General features: G+C 45.8%; 2 protein-coding genes across 3 annotated transcripts in view; both read right to left on the bottom strand.

Moving 5' to 3' along the window:
• The window catches only part of gmds (GDP-mannose 4,6-dehydratase), a 100579-nt gene extending 89748 nt beyond the window's left edge, over window positions 1–10831 (bottom strand). The window contains exons 1-5 of one of the 2 annotated variants that reach the window (XM_083672473.1): window positions 10599–10830; window positions 2572–2616; window positions 1371–1458; window positions 1203–1220; window positions 238–347 (exon numbers count right to left, since the gene is read on the bottom strand). In XM_083672473.1, the coding sequence (XP_083528599.1) occupies window positions 238–347; window positions 1203–1220; window positions 1371–1458; window positions 2572–2616; window positions 10599–10694 (357 nt within the window). In that variant the 5' untranslated portion in view covers window positions 10695–10830. Of the gene's footprint in view, window positions 1–237; window positions 348–1202; window positions 1221–1370; window positions 1459–2571; window positions 2617–10598 lie in introns of both variants that reach the window. The other variant, XM_083672474.1, reaches the window with a different exon arrangement.
• Window positions 10832–19886: 9055 nt separating this feature from the next.
• Window positions 19887–27231, bottom strand: mylk4b (myosin light chain kinase family, member 4b; the record flags this gene model as incomplete). Its single annotated transcript, XM_083671600.1, has 15 exons — window positions 19887–19948; window positions 20138–20189; window positions 20320–20398; window positions 20658–20810; window positions 21109–21237; window positions 21377–21447; window positions 21624–21765; window positions 21951–22060; window positions 22551–22644; window positions 23468–23573; window positions 23976–24457; window positions 24687–24865; window positions 25001–25140; window positions 25296–25377; window positions 26647–27231. The coding sequence occupies 14 exons, from the start codon at window positions 27229–27231 to the stop codon at window positions 20142–20144; spliced, it is 2400 nt and encodes a 799-aa protein (XP_083527726.1). The 3' UTR covers window positions 19887–19948; window positions 20138–20141.
• Window positions 27232–27919: the final 688 nt, after the last annotated feature.

Here is a 27919-nt window from a genome sequence, read left to right as displayed (position 1 = left end):
GTTTCAGTGGGATCTCCTGGGATCACACTAGACTTCTCCAACAAAAGGGACATTGTGGCACAGAAACATCCAAGAAATGCTGCTTCCTGTCTCATCAGTCCCAACATCCTCTCCAGATCCACAGTTCCAGTTCCCATGTTCCAGGTTGGCTTTACTGTTCGCCATGTAGATGTCATTACAAACTCCTACACATAGGCACAACAACACACAGAGAGTAGGTGCCGATGTATAGCGTACCTTGACGTGGCTCTGGGCCCCCAGGTTGTAGATCTCTGTGGGTTTGACCAGGTTGATGATCTTCACAAGGCAGGTGCTGTCCGTCAGGTCTCCATAGTGCAGTTTCATGTCTGAGAGGGTCACACACAAGCACAAGCGCACACGCACACACACACACACACACATACCAAAAAGACATCTCAGAGGGCAATTATTATTTCTCAGCGGCACACCATTATAGACCCCCCAACACCACAGAAAAACGCTACCTCTACCAATAAAGGAAGGAACCCAGGAAAGGAAAGGAAAAAAAAGTACCACAGCTGTATTTGGGCCATTGAGGCCACAAGTCAGCAAAACCCTAATTCTCACCAGCTATCAAACTCTATGTTGTGGTAATGACAGAGCTGTTTAGGTTAGACACAGACAGGATTCAGAGTAGGGCTACAGTCAGGCTCCTCTCTATGAAGGCTGGTCTCATTCGGGCAGAGAGATACTCAGCTATTTAACTCCAGGTGACAGGTACTCAATATAAACATAATACACAGTCAGGATATTTGAGGTTTAAGTTGGTTAGCCATGTGTATGATCCTATGATATAGAGTACAGTCATGACAGAGTGATTTGAGAAGTTCGGTTGCCATTTTTGCTGTGGATAACCGTAACATCGCTAATATCAAATCTTTCTCTATCAGAGTGTTCGGAGAGTCTCTAAAGCTTGAGAGAGCTTCAGAGAGCAACAATGACCCTTCACCTTGGCATCGACAATGTCCTACAGTAGCGAAACACAATGTCTGGTTTTTGGGGTTATTAGGAAAACATTTCACAGTTAAAGAATTTGACTTGACTTTTTTGTCTGTATCGAATGGAATAATTCCAGCAACAACACCAAAAACCATAGACAAATGAAAGAAATTGGGTCCTGTTTGACCCCCAGGCCTGTGTTTCACAGACAAGTTTGAGGCATATCATAAAGTTCCACTTACAGCCACCTGAGGATCCTCCTGGGGATATGAGTTAGGTACGTTAGACAGGCTCAACAAATGCCCAGCAATGCAATGACCTTTCTATCAGGAAGCATATCTATGCATTTTCGGATGGTGACTTGTGCTAGAACTGTTGTGTATCTTAAGAATAGAGGTTGAGTTACATACTTCCTTCAGTGTGTGTCTGGGGGTTCTGGTAGAGGTGCTCGATGCGACCAGTGTTGAAGGAGCTGGATCTGCGCAGAATGCCATGTACCTTGGGGAGAATAACCACACTTCAGAGTCAACATATACTACACACACAAACACGCACGTACACACGTACACACGATGATGAGATGTGTGTGGCGGGAGGGGACAGGGCGGACAGGACTTCTCCCATCTCTTTCACTGGGGTGTTTATGGGGGTTTGGGGGAGGTGGTTAAGGGGTGTGTAGGAAGCTCTGTTCAGAGGAGATAACGGTTCCTGATCTTGGGGAGCACATTACTGGGAGGACACTGTGCCCCGACCTCGCTTCCTTTATTCACTCATGATTTCCTGCCTGCCTGTCCGCCCTGCTTTCATGGCCCCCCAAAGAGTCCCCAGCCTGGAACAGGGCCATTTCCTGTGCCTGGTGACACTTCCTGTCAAGGCTGTGTGGCAGCTCATGAGCAGCGCTGGGATGGCTGGAGGGAGGGTGGGAGGGAGGGAGGGAGGGAGGGAGGGGGAATACTGCTAATGATTCAAGGGAAATTAAATCATTCAGCTACTGTCAGGAAAACAGATCCAGAGCCAGTGTGTCTGTGTGTGTGTGTGTGTGTGTGATAAATGAGTATGAAATCATCACAGAACCCTTACGTACTCATACTCAAGTCAGCAACAACTTATAAAACTCTGGATGAAGAGGCCATGTTGACTTTCTGTGCTCCTGAGAACTCTGTGTGTAGCAGGTGAAAGTGAGTGACCTTGCTCAAAGCCTTATAATAACAGCCATTTCCTTATAAATGGTCTGACCCTGGGGTGAAAGGTCAGAGGTTAACAGGCCCAGTGTAACACCAGGGTCACCTCTGATTGAGGTGTGAGTCTGCAGTCTGAGTGAAGCATTACATCAGAAATCCCTCAGCGACTGTGCTTTGACTTTGGATGGAGCTTATCTAGGGAATGTCTGCCTCTGTGAGTATGTGTGTGTGTGTGTGTGTGTGTGTGTGTGTGTGTGTGTGTCTTCCTGCTGGAGAAAGTGTGTGCGTGTGTGCATGTGTGCGTGTGTGTGTGTGTGTGTGTGTGTGTGTGTGTGTGTGCGTGTGCGTGTGCGTGTGAGTGTATAGAGCAGGGGAGGGAGGCAGGGTTGGTTGCCGAGTCTGGCCATATCTCTCTGGGTTTCTCTCTCACCTCGTAGCCCTTTTCCAGCAGGAACTCAGCCAGGTAGGAGCCATCCTGAAACGACAAAACACAAGAGTTCCGTCATATCATATTCCGTCAAACACACAGATATCATATCACCCTCCCCTGTAAACACCATAGTAGACTCTCCTAGGATACAGAGTCTGGGCTAGTCACTGTTGTGGCTTATCAGAGAAACCACAGGCCCTTTTACAGATTCCTCAGTGTGCACACATACATAACCACAACACAATAGCACACTTTTTCATTGACACACACTCCCACCCTACCCTGTGTGACAGGGTAGAAATGATAGAAAGAAGCTCTGCTTGTCCTGAAACTTAAGGGGGGAATTGTGTGTGTGTCTGTGTGTGTATGCACTCGGGCGCGTGCTTGAGCCCTGTCAATAAAGGTCTTGTTCCTCTCACCCATGTAACTTTTCGGCTTTTTTACTCCCTCAGACTTTCCGACCGCACATTCGGGAACTCTGGAACATTCCGAACCAGTCATAGCATTCATCCCTCCCACACCCCCTCACACTGCCCCAATCCCACCTCCAACTCTAACTCCACCCCAATACTTCCTCTCCAGGTCTAGGGGGTGATTTGGCCACAGAGGAGGAAGGAGGTTGGAGGAGACCCAGAAGTTCAGGTCTACCAGGGCCAGCCATGTTTCAGACCCTGGTTCTTCTACCAGCTTGGCCTGTAGGTTATGGAGGTGAACTTGGCCTGTATTGAATGTGTTTCCTGTCTTCCACTCCGGTACGATGGAGGGGAGTATGAGTGACTAGCTCTGTAAGAATAGCAGCTTACTGAGTACGAAGACCATAGCATGTTAGCATAGCTTCTCTCCTGCACCACTCTAGCTAGAGGGATGTGTTGCTCATCTTCTACCATGCTTACCACCATTCACTCGGTAACTCAGAACTACCCAGTTCATTACGGTTCACTATGGACCAGTGTGGTTGAGTTCAGACCAGTGTGGTTGAGTTGGGATCAAAGAGGTTGAGAGGTTCTGGCAGGTGACCCCATCCTAGCCCCAGCCATGCTTAACCTGGGAGAAGCTGGCACCCCTCTCCCGTGGCCACAATGTTCAAAGCTCTCGCCATGTCATGTTTTCCTGCCCTTGTGCCAGGGTCAAAACCTGCCACGCCAAACCAATATGGAAAAAACCTGAAGAGTTACTTTTCTGTTTGAAAACAAGAGGCTCCTTTGAGGCCGTATTAGCCCATAAACCCTGGCCTCACCTCTCCGTTTCCTGTTATGGGGAGCCGGGGGGGACAAGTAGGTGGGGGGGGCAGACAGACACATTCTCTACCTGAACACCAGACCCTGTGCTACAGGACTGGGAACAACCTCCCCTCCCAGTCCCACACTAGACCAGAAACCCCCCTTGGCCTCATTTCAGGCCAAAAAACACAATAATCACACAGCTCGACTGCATCAGCTAGACCTAACAAAAACCTACTACCATTTGTCAATGTGGTGAAAGTAAAGTTAGTGGGTAGAGCCTATGAGGATTGGTCACCCTGAATCTTAAACTAGGAAAACAGATTGGTATCTGTGATGATTCTTCTTGGCCATACAGTTTATTATTATCTCAGGGTGCAATGTGTGACATTCTCCTGAAGGGGGAGTGAGAGATACGCACAGGACTTCAGGCAGTACAGGTGAGCCGTACCTCAGCTTACATGTCTACAGGAGGAATCAGCCAATCAAAAGCCCCATACTATCATACGTACGTCTGTGTATGTGTGTAACCTAATATGTACGCAATGACAATAGGAGGGTGGGGTGGCAAATAGGTTCTCTAGCAGTGGAATCCTGCTGGCCCGGATCTGATGAGATCTTAAACACTGTCTCTCTACTGTCCAACACCAGTAGGAAGAAGAAAGTGGCTCTACGAGTTCTACACAGAAGCAGAGGCACACATGTACTCAATCCACAGAGGAGAGGAGTAGGTACAGAAGACCAAAGAAGAGACAGATTAAACAGGCTAACTAAATAACAATCTCTCCCCCAGTGTAAAGGAAGGCTAAATCAATCCATGTGTAGGAAGTATGTTCGCTATGTGAGCTCATCAGAAAGGCCTCCAAGTGCTATCATTAGCTCCAATCATCAGAACCATCATCATCATCATTTAATTTCATCTAGCTCCCATGTTCTCTGTAAAACACGGTTACATCCCAGTGCAGTGTTGTGGTACTGTGGGAGAATGTAACACATTAGCAAGGCAGGGTGATTGTGTTTATTATTACTATATAAACATTGCTATGCCTCAGCAGAAACAGAGGGAGGGAGAGAGAGAGAGAGAGAGAGAGAGAGAGAAAGAAGCTAGTCTGGCACCCCCTGTTGGTACATATTTAAAATGGCAGCGTATTTCCCCAAGTACGAGTGGGGTGGTTGTCAAACCCAGAGCTTCCATGCGGCTAGTACAGAGGGGGAAAAAAACTACAAAATGGAACTCTTCTACAGAAGAATCCATAAGGTTAGTTAGGGTATGAGCCACAGAAATATGGGATACAAAAAGACATGTAGGCTACTTAATGTCAGGGAGCTATCTATGACAGTGTGTGTGTCTCTCTAGGCACGTGATTCATGTGTTTGTACATACTGAGCATGTTTATTTGTCAGAGTGTATAAATGAATCACTTTAAATGTGCTTTCTTTAGACCACAGAAATAGGCTGCCAGACGCACCACTGAACTACAATTAGGGCTGATGAAGTCGCAATCAAAAACCACAGAATACACGCACACGCACACACTTCAGCTGACAGTCTAAAATGAAGACAAAGTTAAATACCACAGAATACACACACACACACACACACACACACACTTCAGCTGACAGTCTAAAATTAAGACACAGTCAAATACCACAGAATACCACTGTCACACACACTCCTGAGCTCACGCTCTCTCACACACACACACACACACACACACACACACACACACACACACACACACACACACACACACACACACACACACACACACACACACACACACACACACACACACACACACACACACACACACACACACACACACACACACACACACGCCAAGTCTGGAAGACCAGCATTACATGTTTGGAGAAGAGTCCTAATCTTTCCCCCTCTGTTACCCCAACCCAGGCATGTCACTTTAACAAACGATCGAGCGTGTGCAGAATTCCCTCACATCAATGTGCTTCTGCAATCAGGATTTCCTCTCCACACAGGAAATAGATCACTTCATGACTTCTCACAGTGGGGTGCGAGAGAGCAAGCGGTCCCCCACACACAGACAGCCTCAGCTACTGTTCAAACACTCACTCTTATTTATAACTCCACTCTAATTCCATAACAGCCCAGATTCATGGGGGCAGGAAATAGGGGTGGACACCTGTAGATGTGCTAGCTTGTACTGGGTTAGCTTAGCACAAACACGTTCAATCTATGGATCTTTTCCCAAATAGTAGGCTACCTTTTTTCTAACAAATTCAATCCTGTTGAGTCTCCAGATCTCATTCTGAAGCAGAATATCAGCCTTGGAGGGGCGATTGGGAGCGATTATGAGCAACTGAGGAGGAATCAGGAGAGATCTGCACGGATTCTTAGCTTTATGAGTATTATTCCTGGCGCCTTAGACAGCCCCTTCTCCTGTGTGGCTACCCCTGCAGTCTGTGGAGGGAGGGGTGGGGGGGTTGTATGTTGCACATCAAAAAGGTTGGAGGGGGTGTATCAAAACACTGTGTTGTTTTCCTAGCAAGACAAGTTAAAGAGAGAGGAGCGAGCCTAAAGCCAAAGTAAAGGTAGATTTTACTGTGGGCCAGAGAGAGATTGAACCTGCCGTTCTCACCTTCACCTCCATGATAATAAACTAGCAGATACGGACTGGACCCCCAGCCTTGGCACACTGGTGGTCTCTCATAACTCAAGAGTCCTGATCACTCTCTGACCCCTCCAGCTCACCCAATCACAGCACAGAGATCCTGAGGCTTCCAGTAGCGCACTTCCCTGCAAGTTATGAACAGTAGTTAGCCCTGCGATTTATGGTATCACTGAGACCTTATGACCCCGTCTGTGTTAGGGAGCCGTGCCCCCCCCCCCGTGCCTGAGATGGTATAACCAGATGCCTGCCCCCTGTATGGGGATTCAGCATCAGCACAAGGGGCCTCAGTATTCTACAACTCCTTTAGGGGGGGGGATATATCACTGAGACGGGCAGAATAAAAATGATATAATGCTGTTATTTTTTGTTTTCTGTTAGAGGAGGGAAAAATAGGGAGCCCTGGGAGAGTGCCACAGAGCGGCTCTGGACGGAGGAATGTGAGACGTTGGAAATTACTTTCCAAGACCTGGGATGGTTCCCTCTCCAGGGAGTAATTCTAGTAATAAAGAGAATTCTAGTAATTCTCTTTACACTGTATGGGAGCAGTATCTGCCTATGGGAACACACACCCCATATTGTTACCATGGAGAGGGTCATAAACTTGCCGGTTACTTACTGAGGCAGTATCAATAGTTTAAATACACAGAATGACATGAACATCTGAAGGTTACATGGACCCTTTACAATTTATTGACTCAATTCAAGCTTAGCCCCCTTTAATTCACATCTTCATCATCATCAACATCATCATTAGCATCGCTTCAATATTTGTAGCAGCATCATAATCAACTGAATCTTCCCCCAGGCCCTGTCGTTCAGCTTGAGCAAAGACGTTCACACAGATTTCCAGACACTCAATGCTGATATCAACACACCGTCTGCTTCTTACCTCCTGAAACTCGCCAATCGTCTGTATGGAGAAAAGACCTTCAACTTCCTTCCTGTGAGTTTGCCTAAACTTCATGTTTAATGTACAGTAAAACACTGGAGGTGTCTGAGTAGTCCATTCACTGTGCAGCATTGGACGTCCCTCCAAGTAGTTTGTCATCATCTCTTGCCTTAGTACACTCACTGAGCACTTTATTAGGAACACTATAATAATACTGATTGATTCCACAAGATGTTGGAAACATTCCTTTGAGATTCTGGTCCATGGTGACAAGATTGCATCACGTAATTCCTGCAGATTTTTCAGGTGCACTTTCAAGCTGTGAATCTCCCGTTCTACCACATCCCAAAGGTGTTGTATTGGATTCAGATCCGGTGACTGGGAAGGCCACTGAAGAACACTGAACTCATTGTCATTGTCTGGTAAATTGTGGTGAGGTGAGGTGTGGTGTGCTCTGGGCCTGTACTGTATAGAGTTCTGTTGATGCAACAGGGGAGGGAGAGTGGGAGCAGAAGGATGGCTAGTTACAGCTTTGCTCTGCACTGTTCTGTTCCTAGCACTGGTCTGCCACCACCTCAACCAACACCTGCCTCCCTCCCATACCACAGCGCAGAAAGTAGGGTGGGCAGCGCACCTTTTACCCTGGCTGGCACCATGGCATGGGATGGCATCTGAGATCTGCCCTTTGAGAGAGATGGAGGGAGGCAGAGAGAAGTAGAAAAAAGGGGAAAGGTGGAGGGGAAATGTGCATGTTCAGAGAACACGCTGTGTTTCAGTGTTCCTGAGCCCACCTCTCTCACTCACAGAGGCTCCACTGTGTCCTGACTGTGCAAGTAAAAAAAGCCAGACAAAATAAAAGAGCAGAATAAAAAAAAAAGAAGAGATGTTGGCATTTTAGTCCACGGAGTGAATAACAGGACGTAAGTCATAAATGCCCTTCGTTTTCTGGAAGGGTCTTGGCACAGTTTCTCTACTGGCCCGCCTGGCTTGATGCATGTGCATGTAGCCTATATGCACACAGTGACACCTACTAGTAAGAACACACACCAACAGCCACAGCAAACCAACGCCATCTATTCATAAGTTAAACAAAAGTAGATTCACTGAACATACAGCATCCAACTAAAGGAGACTTTTGGATTAAGAAAGAGCTACATTATATTAGTCACTGAATAAAAAAAAAACACATCTGAAAATGTCTGCCAGACAAAGTCAATAACAGCTGGAATTCCACTGCAGGTCAAGTGGATAAACTCATCATGCTATGGTTCTTTTCTCGTTTATAACAGGGCAAGTCCACACACGCACACTCACATTAAATTAGCTTGAGAGAATTTCTCTCACTAGGCTACGCTAGTCTCAGATTTGCATCAGATTCAAGACCCTGGTACTCGCCTACCGGACGGCAAAGGGAACAGCCCCTCCCGATTTGCAAGCAATGGTCAGCCGCCAAACCCCTGCCCGATCACTCCGCTCTTCCACCTCAGCTGGCCGCCTGGCTCTGCCGCCTCTACGTGGATGCAGCAGTCGCGCTACTTGTTCACGGCTTTTCACTGTCCTGGCACCCTGCTGGTGGAACGAGTTTCCCACTGCTGTCAGGACTGCAGAGTCACTACCTATCTTCCGCCATAGATTGAAGACCCATCTCTTCTTAACTGTCCCTCCTTAAGACCTCTTCATCCCCAATACCCCCCTGTACACGTTTCTCTACTGTAAATAAATAAATAAAAACATTTTTATAGTAATTATTAAAGTAATTATTCCTTCTTCTAGCATTGTGACTGCCAATAGCCCCTGGTCCTAGCATAGATTACTTTTTCTTATGATGACTGATATGAGATGATTCACATACTTAGACAAATGTATTTGTTGTAAGTCGCTTTGGATATAGGCGTCTGCTAAATGCCATAAATGTAAATGTAATGTAAGTCTAGTACATGTACAAGTGCCCATGCTTAAACCCATGCTTAACCACACATCCTTCAGCCTAAGCTCTTTGCAAATGAGATCTGTATACCTGTTTTCACACTTCACATCAGTACAGGTGAGAGTGTATGCATGTGGATGTGTGCAGTAGGGAGAATAGCCCTCCTGTTGTTCAGATAGAGAAAGGCTTAGGTTTATGTCTAGATGGTACCGGGCAACCAGGGCTAAGAGCAACCAACACAGAGAGAAAGAGAGTGGGGCAGGAGCGCTTTGGAGCTCCAAGCATTTCACCATTACATCCTTCTACAAATAAACCTACTGTGTGTGTGTGTGTGTGTGTGTGTGGGGGGGTGTTTGTTGAACAGACCTGTAGTCCCGGTAAAACCAGTGTCTAATGACACTGGCACTCCCAGATGTCTTTTATTTGCATGAGCCACGTCATCTGGGAGAGCCATCCCATGATGGGTTCGGCTTTCAAAGATTTTAAAAGGTGTGTGGTCTGCAAATACAACATTTCTGCTATAAAACAGAATGCAGTCTCTCTCCATTCAGAACTGGTTTTCCCAGATCAGGCAGGCAAACCAGGTTATTTAGTTCAGTTGGTGCACACACACACACACACACACACACACACACACACACACACACACACACACACACACACACATTGCACTTTAGTTCCTACAGGGCTTTCAAGACAGCCCCACTCCACTAACAGGTCAGGACAAAACATAATTCATTTGAAAGCCTCAACACCAAATCGTCATCTTCCCTTTATTTATAAACAGCATATAACCACTGTGTTTCGGCCATAAAGACAGAGAGTTTTTATTATTATACATTTGCTTAAGGCCTCTCTGGTCTTGAAAAGCTCGCATCAATGTTGCCAGACTATCACGTTGTGAATTACGTGCTTTCACTTTGACTCAGAATCAAAGTGAAATGAATCTTAACAGCATAGAAACGACTATCTTCCTTCCCCCTGGTTGGACGCCGTGCGGCATATCTCGTGCCAAAAGTTACCAGCGCTGATGTACACGCAGGACAGAACTCTTAAGAAAATACCACTTAGTGTAATCTAAACTAAAGAACATGTTTAGTAGCTTTGTAAATGTAAATCTAATAGCCCACTGAATGTGATGGCCCTGCATGGACCCGGAACTTGCTGATGGTAGCAGAGCATGACTGCACCTGACCTGTCAGATGATGATGGATGCTGCACCCATCTCTCCTCACACACACCAGCGCTACTGGGATAAATCTTATAAATTCTGAACGATCAGCACATAACAACAGAAAATGGTACCCTTAGCTTCCATTCAAATAGTGTGTTGCGCTTACCTGTCCAGTGATGCCCGTGATGACAGCGACCTTCCTCGGCTTTTTCAGTTCTCCGTTCACACCGGAGCTGGAGGACGGTTCCGTGCATTGGGCCATTTTTTAGAAGTGATTAAAGTTTTCGATCCTACCGACTTTGCTACTGATCAGGAGGACAGTTGTGTGTTATTTGCTCCTCTCATCGGTTCATATAGCACGGGAGCATCTGTAACTACCAACATATGACGCACCAGGAAGTGCCTGCACAACAGCCAATGGAGAGACGGCAAATATCAAGCGCAGTGACTTCTTCAGAAAGAGGAAGGTACATTCGGTCTGGGGGTTTGCGCTCTACTTTTGACAGCGCCGCCTACAGGAGGAGTCAGCAGTCGGGATTTTACATAGCGCTGTTACTTGTACTGTATTTTCACATGTGGAATGTGGAATTGGAATGTGGTTTCAATATGTTTCTCTTTCCAGACTTTTCATTAATCAATATCTACCTCTGTCATTATCCCTGAAGTATAACTAAGGCCTAGTTGTGCTATACTAGGCTGCATGACCAAATCAGAAAAAAATCCAAATGAGTTCCAAACTTCTTTTTTCAAATGTATTATATTTCCAAATGTATTTACATGTTTTTGACTACAGGTCTTTATCAGAAAAACACACTGACTAGCCTATTATAAATTACAGTCGGCTATAATATTGTACAGGTGTGGTTTTTTTACTTTTTTTTCTTTCTTTTTTTACTTTTTTAGGTAGGCTATTTTAAGAGATACACTGTCTTTTAAGGAAAAAGGGCAGCAACAACTTCCTAGTCTTAGGAATCCTTTACTTGGTATCTCCATGTCTATGTTAATTGGTATGATGGTCTTGTCACATTTACAATAAAGGAATGGTTCATTCCTATATTTTTATGTTTGTTTGTTTAAGTTGTCCTCATAGGCCAGTAGTGATATTTCACCTAAACATGAAAATATGCTAAACCATTCCTTTAACTTCAGTCAACATCAGTGGGTGTGGTGAAACCAGTTCCTGATTGTCCAGTTTCCCAACAGGACACATTAGCATAAGTATTTAGCAGCCTATACGTAGATCCGTATACTGTGTATCATTGTGCTCAGAATGGCAGGGTTGGGGCGGTGGAGTGGGTTGGGGGGGGGGGGGGGAGCCGTGGCATTTTATTGGGCGTGAGATTATCTGTGTGTCTTATGCTTGTTGAACAATTTCTGAATATCCTGCTGAGATTGTATAGATTTACACATTCCTTTTCAAGGAGAATGTCTGGACAGGATGTGCCAGTCCTTCATCCCAGAGGGAGAGCAAGAGTAACTGGTTGAGGGAGAGGAACAACTATGATCCTATCAGTTTGACAGACATGGGACTCCAGTAAGAACAACAGTCTAGAAATAGTACAGACGTAACAAAACCAGGAAAACAAATGAAAACCTGACCCCTGTGTCTTTATGTGGGGCGAGGGGGATGTACACAGGGACATAAAGACAGAGAGTGTGGTGGTCCATTATGGTTCAATCACCACAGTGACAGCTCTGTAGTCCTCCATAGTGAATGGCTTGACACCAATTTGCTCTACACATACAAGCAGATGTACACAAAAATAGAACCCAAATAAAAATAGCACTCACTGTCGTTAAAACGTGCATCTGCTTTGTTTGTATTGATTGCAAAACACACATACTGTCGTTGAAATTCCCAATGCCACAAGGACAAATCAATTCATACAGTGAATGTATTTTAACTGCATGTTTTATTGTTCCCTGAGCAACAGAGAATGGGAGATTATGTAAGCAGTAGCAGATGAATGTACTGTATAGATCTCTTCTGGTTCCCAAAAGGCTGCAGTGAAGAATCTGTTGGTGAGCTGCTTTTATGTCAATGGCAAATCCTCATTCCCCCATTGTGTACACCACATTGTACAGTGTACACACACACACATAGACAAACACACAAACACACACACACACACACACACACACACACACACACACACACACACACACACACAATAAAAGAGGTTAAGTGAAGACAATTATCTTATACTTTTGAACGTGATTATTTTGCTATATTCCCTATACTCAAGATATGATGTGAAAACGTTGTATCAGGACAGATTCAAAACATTGTTGGCCTATACCACATACCATCCCACATCCTCACGGCTTTGTACTGAACCATGCCTATCCTAAAATTACCCCTCCTTAGGCTACATGCATCCTCAGACCACACATCCATAGATAAACAATGAATGTTCGCTGAGGGCCAAGACTATAACTGTGGCCAGTCATTTCACTGGAGATAGTGTGAGTATGTGTGTGTGTGTGTGTGTGTGTGTGTGTGTGTGTGTGTGTGTGTGTGTGTGTGTGTGTGTGTGTGTGTGTGTGTGTGTGTGTGTGTGTAAGTATGTGTAAGTCTGTGCAAGGATCAAAGTTTGACAATAAAACATTTTCACAGTTTGTGTGTGATCTGTATACCCTGACTGTGTATGTGCATGTGAGGGTGTGCGTGTGTGCACGCATGATGATCATATCCTGACAGTGTGTGGTCCCGGATGTGGCCATGGGTTTGTAACCCTCAACAGTAAATATGCCATCTCTGTTCGAATTAGGCTGACAAACGCCTTCTCAGCAAACCCATTTGGCTTACCAACAATTCCTGGTGCATCCTTGCAAAACCATGTGATGATCTGGGCAACCCGCTCAGGCAAGGTAATATTGACACAGTGCTTACTGACCAGCATATATATTCTACAACCCATCGTTAATGTCTGAGAAACATACTCAACAGATGGTCAAATGTTTATAATCATTCAGATAAGCTTTGTGGCAATTTAACTTTTCACCTGAAGTTGCAGGTTCTATAAATGCTGCCTGTTGTAAATTGAGAGCTCAAGGTGCTATCTGTATTGATCTTTGTCCCTGCAGGAACATTCCTACAGGAATTTTTGCAACATAGAAATATCAAATGAGACAATATGAATTTATTGGAACACTTGGGGTAACAGAAATACTATATGGACAATCAAATATGACCAGCAAATATCATAATCCCTTATTGTTCCAGTAAATTTGATCTTGTATGAAAACATCTGTTCCTACGGTGAGTGTCAGTAACATTATGAAAGCGCTCACTCACTGCCTGGCTTCCCAGAGTGCACAGCATGATGACAGGTGCGATTCCATTACCCCCAAATGTAAACAGCAACTTACTGGCTTCCCAAATAAAAAACACCTGCTTGGGGTTCTGAGAACCAAGGCTGTGCGGCCATCCACCCTGCCTGATCAAAAGAGAATAGCTCAGAGCAAGTTCTTATTCTACTCTGGTGTTTATACTTTCATCTCATGTCCTGTCCGTGTGTGTCTTGCTGTGTGTGTCTTGGTGTGTGTGTCATGCTGTGTGTGTCATGCTGTGTGTGTCTTGGTGTGTATGTACGAGACATCCACACACACACGTCATATAGCTAAATGGGGTGATCTTATTGACTTATCAAAAAAACTAGCATTACATCTGCGGTTATGTGTGTGTGTGTGTGTGTGTGTGTGTGTGTGTGTGTGTGTGTGTGTGTGTGTGTGTGTGTGTGTGTGTGTGTGTGTGTGTGTGTGTGTGTGTGTGTGTGTGTGTGTGTGTGGATGGACCACCTTAGAGAATTGAGAGACAGGGGAAGGGGAGGGGGGCAGAGAGATGTGTGTGATAGAGAGCAGAGTAGAGAGAGGGCCACCCAAGTGTTCAGGTCAGTGGTGGTGATCCTCTATCCTGTGAGTCTGTGAGGAGGTGACACCTGCCAGGAGCTGCCTCTGTCCTGCAGAGCCAGGGCCCTGTTACTGGGGGCTTCACACATCCTGCTGCTGAATCCTGCTGTTCACCTCTCCTCCCACCAAATCCACCTCCAACCATCTTACATTAGATATGTAACCCTTTACTTATTACAATCACAGCGACCTGTCTTCATTTCAAATATATTCATGAATCCCCTTGTGCTACTACCATAAACTACTGTACCATTAGTACCACTGTCGACAGTTCTACTGCTACTGCTAACTGCTGCTACTATGGGTAATAATAATGGAACAGACATTAGCGTGTCCATATTCTCTGTCCATTTTGCTGTGGTGGTCTCTTTCAAGAGAGAATCCCCAGCTCTGTTTGTTGTCTTAAGCTCCAGCAAGTCCAGCTGGTTTTGATTCTGTTCACTAAGATAGCAGAGAAAGTGTGTGTGTGTGTGTGTGTGTGTGTGTGTGTGTGTGTGTGTGTGTGTGTGTGTGTGTGTGTGTGTGTGTGTGTGTGTGTGTGTGTGTATGTGTGTGTGTGTGTGTGTGTGTGTGTGTGTGTGTGTGTGTGTGTGTGTGTGTACGTGCGTGCCTGTGCTTGGGCTTGTGTGTATGTGTGTATCTGTGCGTGCGTGCGTGCATGTGTGTGTGTGTCTGAGGCATCTCTTACCTTCTCCCTTCTCTCTGGACTCTAATGAAGTGAGCTTCAGTTAGCCCAGTTAGCCCCCGCCCCCCCAACCCACCCACCCCGAGGGCCAGGAGGAACAGAGAAAAGCAGCGCTGGATCAAATGACTTTCACCTGCTTGGCTGAATGAGTACATAGATTTAAGAGTAATAGAAGCCATTAGTTGGATGCCATTCAAACCATATGTGTTCTTATGTGGACTCACCATGACCCCTCTCACACTGCCACATCTATGTCTCTGTCACAGAAAGGGATCTACCAGTGGAACACCAGCTGTCTGTCTATCTCTTTCAATCACTTACTGTCCTTCCATCTTTCCTTAGACTCTTCCTCCCTCTTTCTCTCTCTCTCTCTCTCTCTCTCTCACTCTCTCTCTCTCTCTGACTCATTATTGTGTGCCTGACACTTACCTGGCTGACCTCACTGAGAGTAATGTACTCCAGGTGAGAGTGAAAGAGAGGGAAGGAGAGAGAGAGAAAAAGACAAAGGATGGAGGACAAAAGAGAGGGGTGGTGATCCCTGTGTCCTCTGTTCACTGAAACAGACTGAAAGGAAGATTTATTTGGTATCGGTTCTCCAGAGTTCTCTCCCCCTGCAGTGGCCGTGCAGATCCCTGGTAGATCAGGGTGGATTTAGCCCAGGTGTGCTGACTGGGTCTTCACATGGAGGGTGCTTGGGCAGGTGAGAGTCAGTACACGCATCCCTGACAGGAGAGGGGAACCCCCCAATCTCACTTCCACCCATACCCCTGTCCCTGGCCTCCAAGTGGTTGATTGACAGGTCCATGGCTCAGACCTGTCTCTCATGAAAACTCTGACTGTGACCTCATAGCAGGTGTGTGTGTGTGTGTGTGTGTGTGTGTGTGTGTGTGTGTGTGTGTGTGTGTGTGTGTGTGTGTGTGTGTGTGTGTGTGTGTGTGTGTGTGTGTGTGTGTGTGTGTGTGTGTGTGGGAATGTACATGTGCATGTGCATGCATGCGTGCGTGTGGGTGTGTGTGTGCATGCATGATGTATTTGTTTCTGACTGACGTCATGTGCACAAACTCGGAGTGAACCTATAGCAAACAGATGAGAGCAAAGGGTGAGCAACTAATCTCATGGTCTGAATTCATCTCCCCTCCACACACCCGGACTAAAATAAATATATTAGAGGTCGACCTAGTCTGGGCTCAATGGTGAGAACCTTTACACAGCATTTGCTATGCCACTTATCCTCTTACTGGAGAATAGAAAGCATGTGTCTGTCTGTCTATTATACTGAAACTGGTTTCAGGCATCCACGATACATTAATAAACAGATCATGAAGATTTCATTAAAACCAATTAGGCCAATTACTTATGTTTCATAGTGTGACTGATTGAGTTTCGGATGTCATTAGACTTAGACATTTACCCTTCCCATAGTCTACCACTTTCTCTGTGCTGTATTCAGTATTCAGTCATGAGAGGGATTCAAATTTGAAACCTAGGCTACTGATTGGCTATGTGGAGAGGGGACAGATTGTGCCTCAGGAGGGGTGTGTAGGTATCCTGCCCCTGGAAAGGGCATGTGTTCACAGATCTATAGGCAGCCATGGACCTCTTACTGGGCTGACTGACCCCCAGGTGACTGGCTGTATGAAATAGACGTGTTCTGTTCTCTCCCTGTCAGACATTCCTTTGAACCACCGCCCACACCAGCACTCCCTCTGTCTCTGTCTCTGTCTCTCTCTCTCTCTCTCTTTCTCTCTCTCTCTCTCTCTCTCTCTCTCTCTCTCTCTCTCTCTCTCTCTCTCTCTCTCTCTCTCTCTCTCTCTCTCTCTCCACGGCCAAAACAGCTTCCATCAATTCATGCACAGGGTTTATTATTTCAGGTGAGAAAATGAATGGAATACACGGGCCTCTCAGTTGCCTAATTACTGGTCTGGAACCTGGCGCTTTCATCTGCGCAGCGTGACGCGTCCAATCCAGCCGCTGCGCTCAGGCCCAATTTTACCCAAATAACTGGAGGCAGGGCTGGAGCACAGCACTGAGCACACACATGGTGGGAAGCTAGGTCCTGTGGTTTCATAGGGCCACAGGCATCAAACAGAGGATAGACATTCCTCTCTTTGGATCACACTGACCTGCCAAAGCATTTATTTCGTAAGGAAAAGAGAGAAACATTCGCTAAACTAGTGTAAGACATTAAACCCCTGCACCACCCCCCCCCCCCCCCGGACAATTGCACTACTCTACCCTACAGTATTCCTATAAACTGTACATACTGTATCCTCACTTGTACACACTGCTCTTACTACATACCACTGCTCTTCTGTACATATCTGTCTATACTGTTCATAATCTGTCTATACTGTTCATAATGCACATATCCTTATATTTTTCTTTTAATACTACTGTTAATACACTGCACATATCTGTACATACTGTACATACCTGTTTATACTGTTCATACGGCATTCCATATTTATTCTGCTATTTACTCTAATGTTACTGTTAATACATATATACTGCTTATACTGCATTGCCTATTCAGCTCATATGCTGCTTACACTGTTCATACTGCATTCTATTTATTCTGCTTATAATGCTACTGCTAATTCATATACTGCTTACACTGCACTACTTATACTATACTGCACTACTATACTGCTCATTTACTGCACTACCTGTATATACTGTTGACACTGCACTTTTCTGCTTTTTTGCACTTCTGGTTAAACGCTAACTGCATTTCGTTATCTCTGTACTTGTACTCTGCACAATGACAATGAAGTTGAATCTAATCTAATCTAATCTAATCTAATCTAATCTAATCTAATCTAATGTCAGAAACAGCAAGCTACTGTCCTCTAAGATAAAGCTCTACTGGATGTTCTTCTCTCTCTGGTTAAGCCAACCCTACTTATCAGTTTTGTAAACCTACCAAAGGGTGAATTGTTCCTGAGTCATGCAATACTGCTCCCTGGTGGCGACTAGTACCAGAACTAAAATATGTATCTCCACATTTCAACTCTACATTCATCTCCAGTGATCACTGATTGATTATGGTCTCTGCAAAAAACGCATTATTCAGATTATTGTCAACTCAGTAAAAATGACCCAGTGCTATAGTACAGTCATTCATTTTATTGGTTCAGCTGCACGTTTATCTTTTTAGGATCATGTATCATAACACAAACAAACTTGACAAAATGTAGTCACCAAATGTTCACAATAAATCAAAATCACAAAGCTTTTCCATTTCCAGAGGGTGTTTGGAGAACAAATAATAATAGGGCACAACTGACTAAAGAATAGTCACCACACAACCCTGGATTTAGGGATCCTGAATACTAGTTAAATGTATCTGTTTCTTATTCTTCAGTTGTGTTACTAAAAGACATCACATTTACCAATATAACACAAATTAATAAAACATTGTTTTTGTTGTTTTATTAATTTATAGTAACCTTCTTATGGAGGCTAAACCTTGCATTTCAAGTAAAATCCGGTGAAGAACCAGGATAATTCATGAACATAAGAACAAACTTGAGTGCTAAATGTTAAATGATAGGTAGTGTTCTGTTGCTATGCCTTCATGGAAGGTGAGAGGGCTACTCCAAAGGGCGCCAGCGAAGGCACAGAGTTAACATTCAGAGCGAACAGCATGCAGGCACAAATAAGGAAATAAACAGGGAGAAAGTCAGCAATGGGCAGAGTGACAAGACTGAGGTATCCTACTGTACATCAGAGAACTGAAACATCAGAGAAAGGTAGGAAAATTGGTTCTAAATTTACCATACACAATTACCAAATTACGTCATCCCAAAACTCTTAATTTGTCAATTGATGTTTTATCTGTACCAGAAATGAAAAACAATATCAGTTATATGATAAGACTTGGTATATATATATACACACATATATATATGTATATATATATACATATATATATATATGTTAAATAAATATGATTATTTAAACAGTGGTTGTAGATCTATGTTTTAGAGTAATCTATTATAAAGTGCATGGCCGGTAGCTTATGATCTGTGATTGTGCGAGATACATTCATTTAATAATACAATTTCTAAAGGGGGTCATAATACAACACATGAGTACCCATCAAGTCATGAAGGGTCAATGAAACAGACATTAATTAGATCAAATTTGGATGTGGATCAACTGTGGATCAAATTTGCACTGGATCAAATATGGCCATCCCATTCATTCAGCAGGTTATAGAGTGCCTGTCTGCCAGGACTCAGGGGTATAGAGTGCCTGTCTGCCAGGACTCAGGGGTATAGAGTGCCTGTCTGCCAGGACTCAGGGGTATAGAGTGCCTGTCTGCCAGGACTCAGGGGTATAGAGTGCCTGTCTGCCAGGACTCAGGGGTTGAGGGACTGTGAGGTCCTCTCCTCTCAGACCAGTGGCTCTCCTAAACCTCAGTAGACCACGGATGACACCTCTGTGTTCAACAGGGTCCTGAGGGCAGGGCAGCATATGGCTAGAACATAAGAGCCAATCAGCTCTGCAGCATATAGTAGAGTTGTGACCTTGTGATGGTCTGTCTTTTCCCTCTGCACAGGACTTTATGACCGACTGTATTACTACTGAGCAGGACTGTGCCATAGTGTGTGCTGTCAGCTGACTGTTTGCATCATTATGAAGGTGATGGCTATGGCCGTAGTACCAGAGGATGAGGGAGATAGTGTGACCCTAGAACAGAAGTTGGGGGGTCAGAGGGGACTTCCTGCCAGCCTCACACTATCCCGTTTGTGTTGGTTGGATACAGAGCTAGAAGCCTGGTGCTAAGCTAACACTAGGGTGCGAAGCAGAGAGTAGTTATCCAGTAGCTGTACAGGTACAGCAGCAGCGTTGGTCCAGTGTTAGGGCCCTGGCCCTGTGTCATCACAAGGCGGCCATGGTGCCTTAGGGTCATTCTGCAGTGGAGACAGAACCAAGGATAGGCTGAAACTCTTACATCACATACCTAACATCCTTCACTCAACTGCCACATCATAATGAATGAGGATCATCATGTCATACAGACATACAGTGTTTGGCTTGTACAGTGTTTTTTCTATATGTTGACCTACTGGGAGTAGTGCAGGGTGTTTCTCAGGGCTTACCTGTCTAGCTCTCCTGGGGAGGGACATGTGTTGATGAGTGGCACTTATTTTTCTGCAAGGAACATCAATCAACCATGTTCGTTTATTATGATAAACAAAAAAACATGTGCCTACAATAAATGCAGCATTATAATAAAAAGGCATCTTCTATTGGTCCTGGGAGTGTGTTGTGTGTGTTGTACCTTCTGATGTAGCCTGTAATGAAGACTGCGATCTGACAGCCACGGGTGTCTCAGTGACTCTGATGCACTCATCCTCCAACTAGACGCAGACACAGACACACACACACACACACACACACACACACACACACACACACACACACACACACACACACACACACACACAAACACGTAGAGCAAAAGCATAGAGACACACTGTAAATGAATATAAGACACAGAGAATAATGTCTTAGTAGAGACAAACAATACTGAGTGTGGGACTCCAAATACAGTTGCACTATAACATTGGGAATAAAACCATATCTGTCACAAAAGAACACCTACATAAACCCACTCACCTTTTACTCTTGATCAGCAGGTGTGTGATGAAGTCTTTGGCCTCCTTGGAGATGTCTGCAAACTCCTCCTCCTCAAAGTTCCACTGGCAGGCCAGGATGTTGTTTAACGTCTCGTTGTCATTGTCTCCAAGGAACGGAGACAGGCCACTGAGCCTGCAGAGGGAAGGGAGAGAAGTCAGTCACACAATTGGCTGTGTGGATAGGGGGCAGTATTCAGGTGAAGGCTAATTAACTAACATTGAGTTACCACAATCATGTCATTGTGGTGCATCCCTCAATGTCATCCATATCGAAGTGATATTAAATTCAATGTGTGTTTATACAGTAAGTGTGCAAAGATTTGGTGTGTGTGTGTGTGTGTGTGTGTGTGTGTGTGTGTGTGTGTGTGTGTGTGTGTGTGTGTGTGTGTGTGTGTGTGTATTTGTGAGGGGTGGAGCTGATCAGGACTCACAGCATGTATGCAATGACACCCAGACTCCACATGTCTGTAGGGAATGAGACAAATTCATAGTCGATGACTTCTGGAGCCAGGAATTCAGGTGTTCCAAAATTCACCCGCAGCTTTTCCCTGGGCTTGTACCTGAAACAGCGAATAAAGGGGGGAGTTATGAGAGGACAGTAGTCTTATGAGAAAGAAAGTCACAGATATTGCACCCAAAGAGAGAGAGAGGTGTAAGTAGGGACAATTATAGAGCCAGATAGTGATATTTAAATCTTACCTTCTGGCAAGGCCAAAGTCAATAATTTTGATCTTGTATGTAGCTCTGCTCACACATAGAATGTTCTCCGGCTAGGAAATTAAACACAAAACAGGGAAACTTAAGAAATAATGGCATGTGATCATTACCATCATTGTTATACGACTAAACTCCAAGACTAAGAGAGATGGGGAAAGGAGAGAGAAACAATAGGACATTGAGGGTGAAAGAGAGACAATGTGAGCAGAGAGAGACAGAGGTGACCTACCTTGAGGTCAAGGTGCAGGATGTACATCTTATGCATGTACTGCAGTCCCTCACAGATCTGGCGAATGAACAGCACCGTGTCCAGCTCTGTCAGGTTGTAGTTCTCATCTATGATCCGGTCAAACAGCTCCCCTCCATCCACACTGCAGGGCAGAGAGGGGAGAACACAGGTTGACACTCTGATACGTACTGGAGGAGAGACTGCGAGGCTAGGCTCACACACACACACACACACACACACACACACACACACACACACACACACACACACACACCACACAACAGAGAGGAGAGAAACATTCGCTCAAACACACAGACAGGGACTCACTATTCCATGACGAGGATGATGTCTTGGCGTGACTCGAAGGCGGCATAGAGCTGGATCAGGTTAGAGTGGTCCAGCTGGTTCATGACCTGGATCTCATTCTTCACCACGTCCTGGGAAGGGGCCAACAAACCCACATTAGAACCCACAGACACACAGACAGACAGACAGACAGACAGACAGACAGACAGACAGATGAGGTCCGTTATTCAGTCTGATCAGAGAGTAACCTGAGCCAGTAATGGTTTCGGCTGTGGCTGCGATTGGCTAACTTCTTACTGAATATCTGAAATGACAACGTAATCACACAGCTATGCACCACAGACATCTGACCTCTGTCTCACCTCCCCTGTCAGACTCAGCTGACGAACAGGAGAGAAGGAGATGAGACTTATCCTGCCACAAATGTGCAGTGGGTATTGGGGCTGAAAAATATCTATTTTGAAATATTATACTATTCTTTATGGTGTATAGCAAAGATTAAATGTCCAACTCATCTGGATACTTGGGAATTTGGTATCTCACATAAATATTTGAAATATAGACCTAGACATCTATTCAAATGATCTCTTTCACTTTAAGCATCTATAACACGACTATTACCTTCTCTTTCTGGCTCCTGGCTTTGATGATCTTGGCAGCCAATGCCAGACCAGACGAGTTCTCCACACATTTATAAACTTGTCCAAAACGTCCGCTGTGAACCCCAAATTACACCCACAGAAACAAGTTGACACACAAAGATTCTTTAAAAGGCTGTCTTTTTTTATCTAGAAATACATTACCACAGAGCTAAGGCACAGATAACATGATTCACAGCAATGTACCTCCTTTACTGTGTGTCAGGATTTTGGGTTGCCTTTGGGATGACATTCACATCCACATTCAATAATAACCTCACACAGTCAGCAAGATGGGCTGTGTATCATTATTGCAGATATCTGAGAGATGTGTTAGCGTGCAGGGCAGTAATCTCCACATTCAGAGCCTGGGTTAAACACTGGACCACTGCATCAGAGAGGCCCACCATTGCATAAATGCCCCCCAGGGCTTGTAATCATCTGTCCTTGAGGGGGTAATTATACAGGCCTGGAAAGAACGCTAACTGGCCCCATCACAGGGTGTGCAATTTCCTCTGATTTAATTAGAGCCGAGGTGTACTGGGGCCAGATTGTGTGTGTGTCTGTGTGGTGTGTGTGTGTGTGTGTGTGTGTGTGTGTGTGTGTGTGTGCGTGTGTGTGTGTGCGTGTGCGTGTGTGTGTGCGTGTGCGTGTGCGTGTGCGTGTGCGTGTGCGTGTGTGTGTCCATAACCTGGAGTATAAATAAACAGCCTGACTCCGGTGTTATGCGAGCCGAGGGTCGGGGGGTTCAGTGTGTGTGTGTGTGTGTGTGTGTGTGTGTGTCTAATTGATGTTCAAGTACATTATGAATTTACCTGCCATCCCCTCTGCTCCCCCCTCCCCTCCCCTCTCTCTCTCTCTCTCTCTCTCTCTCTCTCTCTCTCTCTCTGCCTGACTCACCCTCCTAGGACCTCCTCTTTGTTGATGGTGTAGAAGTTGGTGATCAGGTGGGGTTTGGTGGTTACGATTTGGTGGTCAAAGGGGGCCGCTGGTGAGGGGCTACAGTCTAGAAAGGAGGCGGAGACAAAGGACAGAGAGTACAAAAGAGAGAGGGTAGAGAGAGCGAGTGAGACAGAGAATTGAGAGAAATGAATGTACCCCTGTATGTTTCTTAGAGATCAAATAGATCATATGGCCAAATGCCAACATCTTATAATCAAATTTGCCAGCTGTGCCTTCTGATCTGTTTGTGACGCTCAAACATGCATGGTGCTAAGTCATTTGATCTGTGTTGTGAGTGATAGCAAGTATTATGTCCCTGTGAGCTAACTGTCAGCCTGCTTGCCCATGCAAGACAATATCAAGACACAAGACATTTCACTCCCCATTAGTAGGCTGATTTGAGTACAGCCCTCAATACAAGGAAAATGCAACAGCTAAAATAGATAGATAAAACAGATAGGCCTACCAGTGAAGCTGCAGCCCTCACCAATGGTGTACTTCTTCAGGGGTGGCTCTCCCCCTTTCCCCTCCTCTCCCTCCTCTGTCTTCACTATGTCTGATTGGGCAGCCTGAGGCCTACCAGTGAAGCTGCAGCCCTCACCAATGGTGTACTTCTTCAGGGGTGGCTCTCCCCCTTTCCCCTCCTCTCCCTCCTCCGTCTTCACTATGTCTGATTGGGCAGCCTGAGGCCTACCAGTGAAGCTGCAGCCCTCACCAATGGTGTACTTCTTCAGGGGTGGCTCTCCCCCTTTCCCCTCCTCTCCCTCCTCCGTCTTCACTATGTCTGATTGGGCAGCCTGTGGCTCGATCCCCTCAGGAACCCGCACCTCCTCCTCTTCCCCCTCTTTCCTCTCCTCCACACGGCTCTTTTTGAGGTCATCTTTTGCCAGGTCCTCTTCTGTGACATGACGTTTGCTGTTGGTGGCAACCTCACCAACCTCCTCAGAGCTAAACATAAAACCAAACATTAAACAATAAACATTCAACTTTGGAGGACTTTACCATTACATTTTAGACATCATGAATATGGTACAAGTGCAGCATTTTGGTAAGGGTTATGGTTTTGCAGCCGTAGGGATGTTTACAGTCATAGCACTATGCAGCATGGCCCCTCTCTGAAAAACTACATCCGTGGATATAACAGAGCCTTTAGACTACAATAAGGAAGGGGAAGTACCATTCAAGTGGAAGTATACTGGTCTCACAGGTCTGACTGGGAATGTCTGGGACAGCATTGAGAACTTGTTCTGATGCTGATGACTCTTCTTCCCCTCGTTCCCTCTGTTTTTCCCCCTCTTTCACTCCTCCAACCTGCTCTGGAGCCTCCTTTATCTTCAGCTCCTCTTTCTCTCTCTCCTTCTCTCCCTCCAACTCAGATTCCCCAAATGTGTCCCCTTCCTCTTCCTCCTTGGCCCCCTGCTCAGGAAGGCTCCTCTCCCTCCTCTTCTCTTCTTCCTCTGACGGTGTCTCTAGGTCCTCCGGTTGAGCGACAGGGGAGCGACGTCCATCCAGAATCAGCTCCAGTAGCTCCGCCCCTCCTCCCTGCCCCTCAGCCTCCGTGTTGCCTTGGGAACGCTCAGCATTCTGCAGGTTGAGCTTCTCCACATGGTCTGTGCTCAGGGATTCAGAGTCTGGGGAGGGACAAACCCAGCAGGCAACATTACCCTTTGGAGCAGATTCACATTTGCCATGTTCGTAACAATCATGTGAACACATTTATTTTGCTATTCTATTCTGGTAAATGCTTAGGTGGTTTAATAAAAGTGACCATTGTTCATTTTGCTACCTGCTGCATCTGGTGGCTTCCTCTTCTTCTGGGTCTTCAGCCCCTTCAGGCTGAGCTTGGCCTTATCCTTCCCATCACTTGCCTTGTCTTTCAGCTGAGAGGGAGAGGGTGGGACATAGAGGGCAGACAGAAATACACAGAGATAGAGAATAAACAGAAGGCAGGAAAGAAACATGAAACTTCCATTACAAAAGACCCTTTACTTTTATCGTATTCCCTGTTGCCATGTACCTTGTTCCTACAGGGCTCTTCTGTAGAAGAAACTCAGGTCTCAATAAAATCTCCCTGTATTAATAAAGGATAAATAAAAAAAAACTAAAAGGATCTGTAATCAGTTCATGAATTATTAGTTCATGAATTGTATGTGTATTATATAACATAGCCGGTTGCAGTGGCCCATTTCCGATAGCAACAGTGAGTGTTTGAGTTTCACGATAAACATATCAACGTGTTTGTTGCCGTTACTATGGTTGCCATCATAGTTCAAGGATGGCTGGCATGTCATGTTGGACAGATCCTATCCTCACCAGTGAGACAGGAGAGGTTTTCATGTCATCTCAAACTACAACCAGCAACATACCATATTGCAACACACTAATGACAAGCTCTCATTGGACAATATCCTAACCACACAGTTCTGTGTGGGTGGAGGAGATGGGGAATGCACATATACGTGCCCCCGCCCCCCCCGCCCCCCCTTTACCCACAGTCCCATACCCCCCTCCTCTCCCCTGAGTCCTTTAACATATGAGGCTAGAGGTGGATGGGGTAATAAATCCGACATTATGGATGTTTACCCCTTACCCTACAACATGCCTAACCAAAGGCACTGAATCAGAGCACTGCAAGGATATGTGATACTCCAATATGTGATACTTCAATATACACACACACACGCACACGCACACGCACACGCACACGCACACGCACACACGCACACACACACGCACACACACACACGCACACACGCACACACACACACACACACACACACACACACACACAGCAAAGTAAAGTTTTATATTGTACAGTTCACAGAAACTAATTTACAATATGTTCAGCATACGGTGTGGCAACAACATCGATACAATGCTCTACTTTTCTAATACTCATAGACAAATGAGATGGATCTACCTCTGAAAGTGTCATTCTCCCCACCATGCCTGCGGAGCTGGTTGCTCCATGTTATAAACAAGGGCCACTCTTTCAAGGCTACTAAGAGGCTGTATCCTTAAATGACAATAACGCTGGCTGGGAATACAACACAGTGAAGGCTCTGACTATGTCAGGTTAATGACACACCTGTTGTGAAGAGGGCCAACAGTGGAGCGTCATGGTTCCACACACTCACCTTCCTGCTGGCCTTACTGGTGCTGCCTCCAGGCCCCTTAAATAGCAGCTTCACCACCCTGGAGCTCTTCACCGCCTCCCCGATGAAGCTGATGACCAGCTGCATGCCCTCCACCAGCTTCTCCACCCCCTCCAGCCTGCACCCCTGCTGCTCCACCCGCTCACTGGCCTCCTGCACCACCCCCTGCAGCTCCCTGCATGCCGCACGCACCTCTGAACCCTGGCCCCCATCCCCATCCCCATCCCTGGCCCCGCTCCCTGTCACCACCCAGCCCCCGGCCCGCAGCGAGGCCACCTCCCGACCCACGCCACCTAGGTCCTGGGACAGCCCGTCCAGGCGGGCCAGCACCTTCTCCTGCAGGCTGAGCAGGCGCTCCATCTGACAACTCAGATAGTCCATACGGCTCTCCACACACCGCAGACCACCATCTGGAGAGGAGGAGGAGGAGGAGGAGGAGGAAGATGAGGGCAAGATGTGGGGTTTCTCTGGTTCTGTGGGTGATGGCTTCTTCCCCACAGGCTTCTGACCATGTAGAGGGTTGCGGTCATACACCTTGGCCAGTGAGTTGACCAGGCTGGAGCTCATGGTCGGTTCAGTTGCAGAGCAACAACGGTCTGACTGCAACGTAACAGTAGGCAGCTCTTCCCAGCTCTCTTTAAGCACAGAGAGTTCTCTTTGTAGATGTACTCCAACCAGGATAACCACAATCTCAGTATCCTCTCACATTACGTCCAGTCAGTTCAGAGCAGGCTTGTTCGTGAGGAGCAAAATGACAATCATGTTACAAAGACAAAACTACAGTCAAAAGCAACGGCAAGCAGGAGATGTAACACAGACAGGACATAAGCTGTTCTGGCAGACCTCTACCCTCAGTAGCCCGACAGAGGGGAGTTTTAAGAATAGCATGGGGGGGGTGTTCTTTCAAAATACAGTGCAGCCCCCACAAATGTCAGTGGATGAGTGGCCACTGATGGGGGCTGATGGCTGAGGGGTGCAGGGGGGTGTGAGGGGAAAGCGCCGGATTGCTGGGTGACATCTGAGACGTTTCAATGCTTTCAGGCAGGTGTCAGAATCCTAAGAATGTACTTTTGAAACACGATCCAGTCAAAAAAACAACAAACCAAAGCAGATAAACAGGTAATGCAGCAAATGCAGCAAAGTTTAAAAATGGCCAAGTATAAATGGATAGAAGTCTGAACAGAAGGTTAGGCCATTTAAAACACAGGAGGCATTTCTTTCTTCTGGTGATTGTATCGCTCTCACATTGTCTCAG

The sequence above is a fragment of the Argentina silus genome, assembly GCF_951799395.1.
Source record: "Argentina silus genome assembly, chromosome: 6".
NCBI classification, from domain to species: Eukaryota; Metazoa; Chordata; class Actinopteri; order Argentiniformes; family Argentinidae; genus Argentina; species Argentina silus.
Note: the sequence above shows the minus strand (reverse complement) of the source record. Positions and strands in the feature narration are given on the sequence as shown.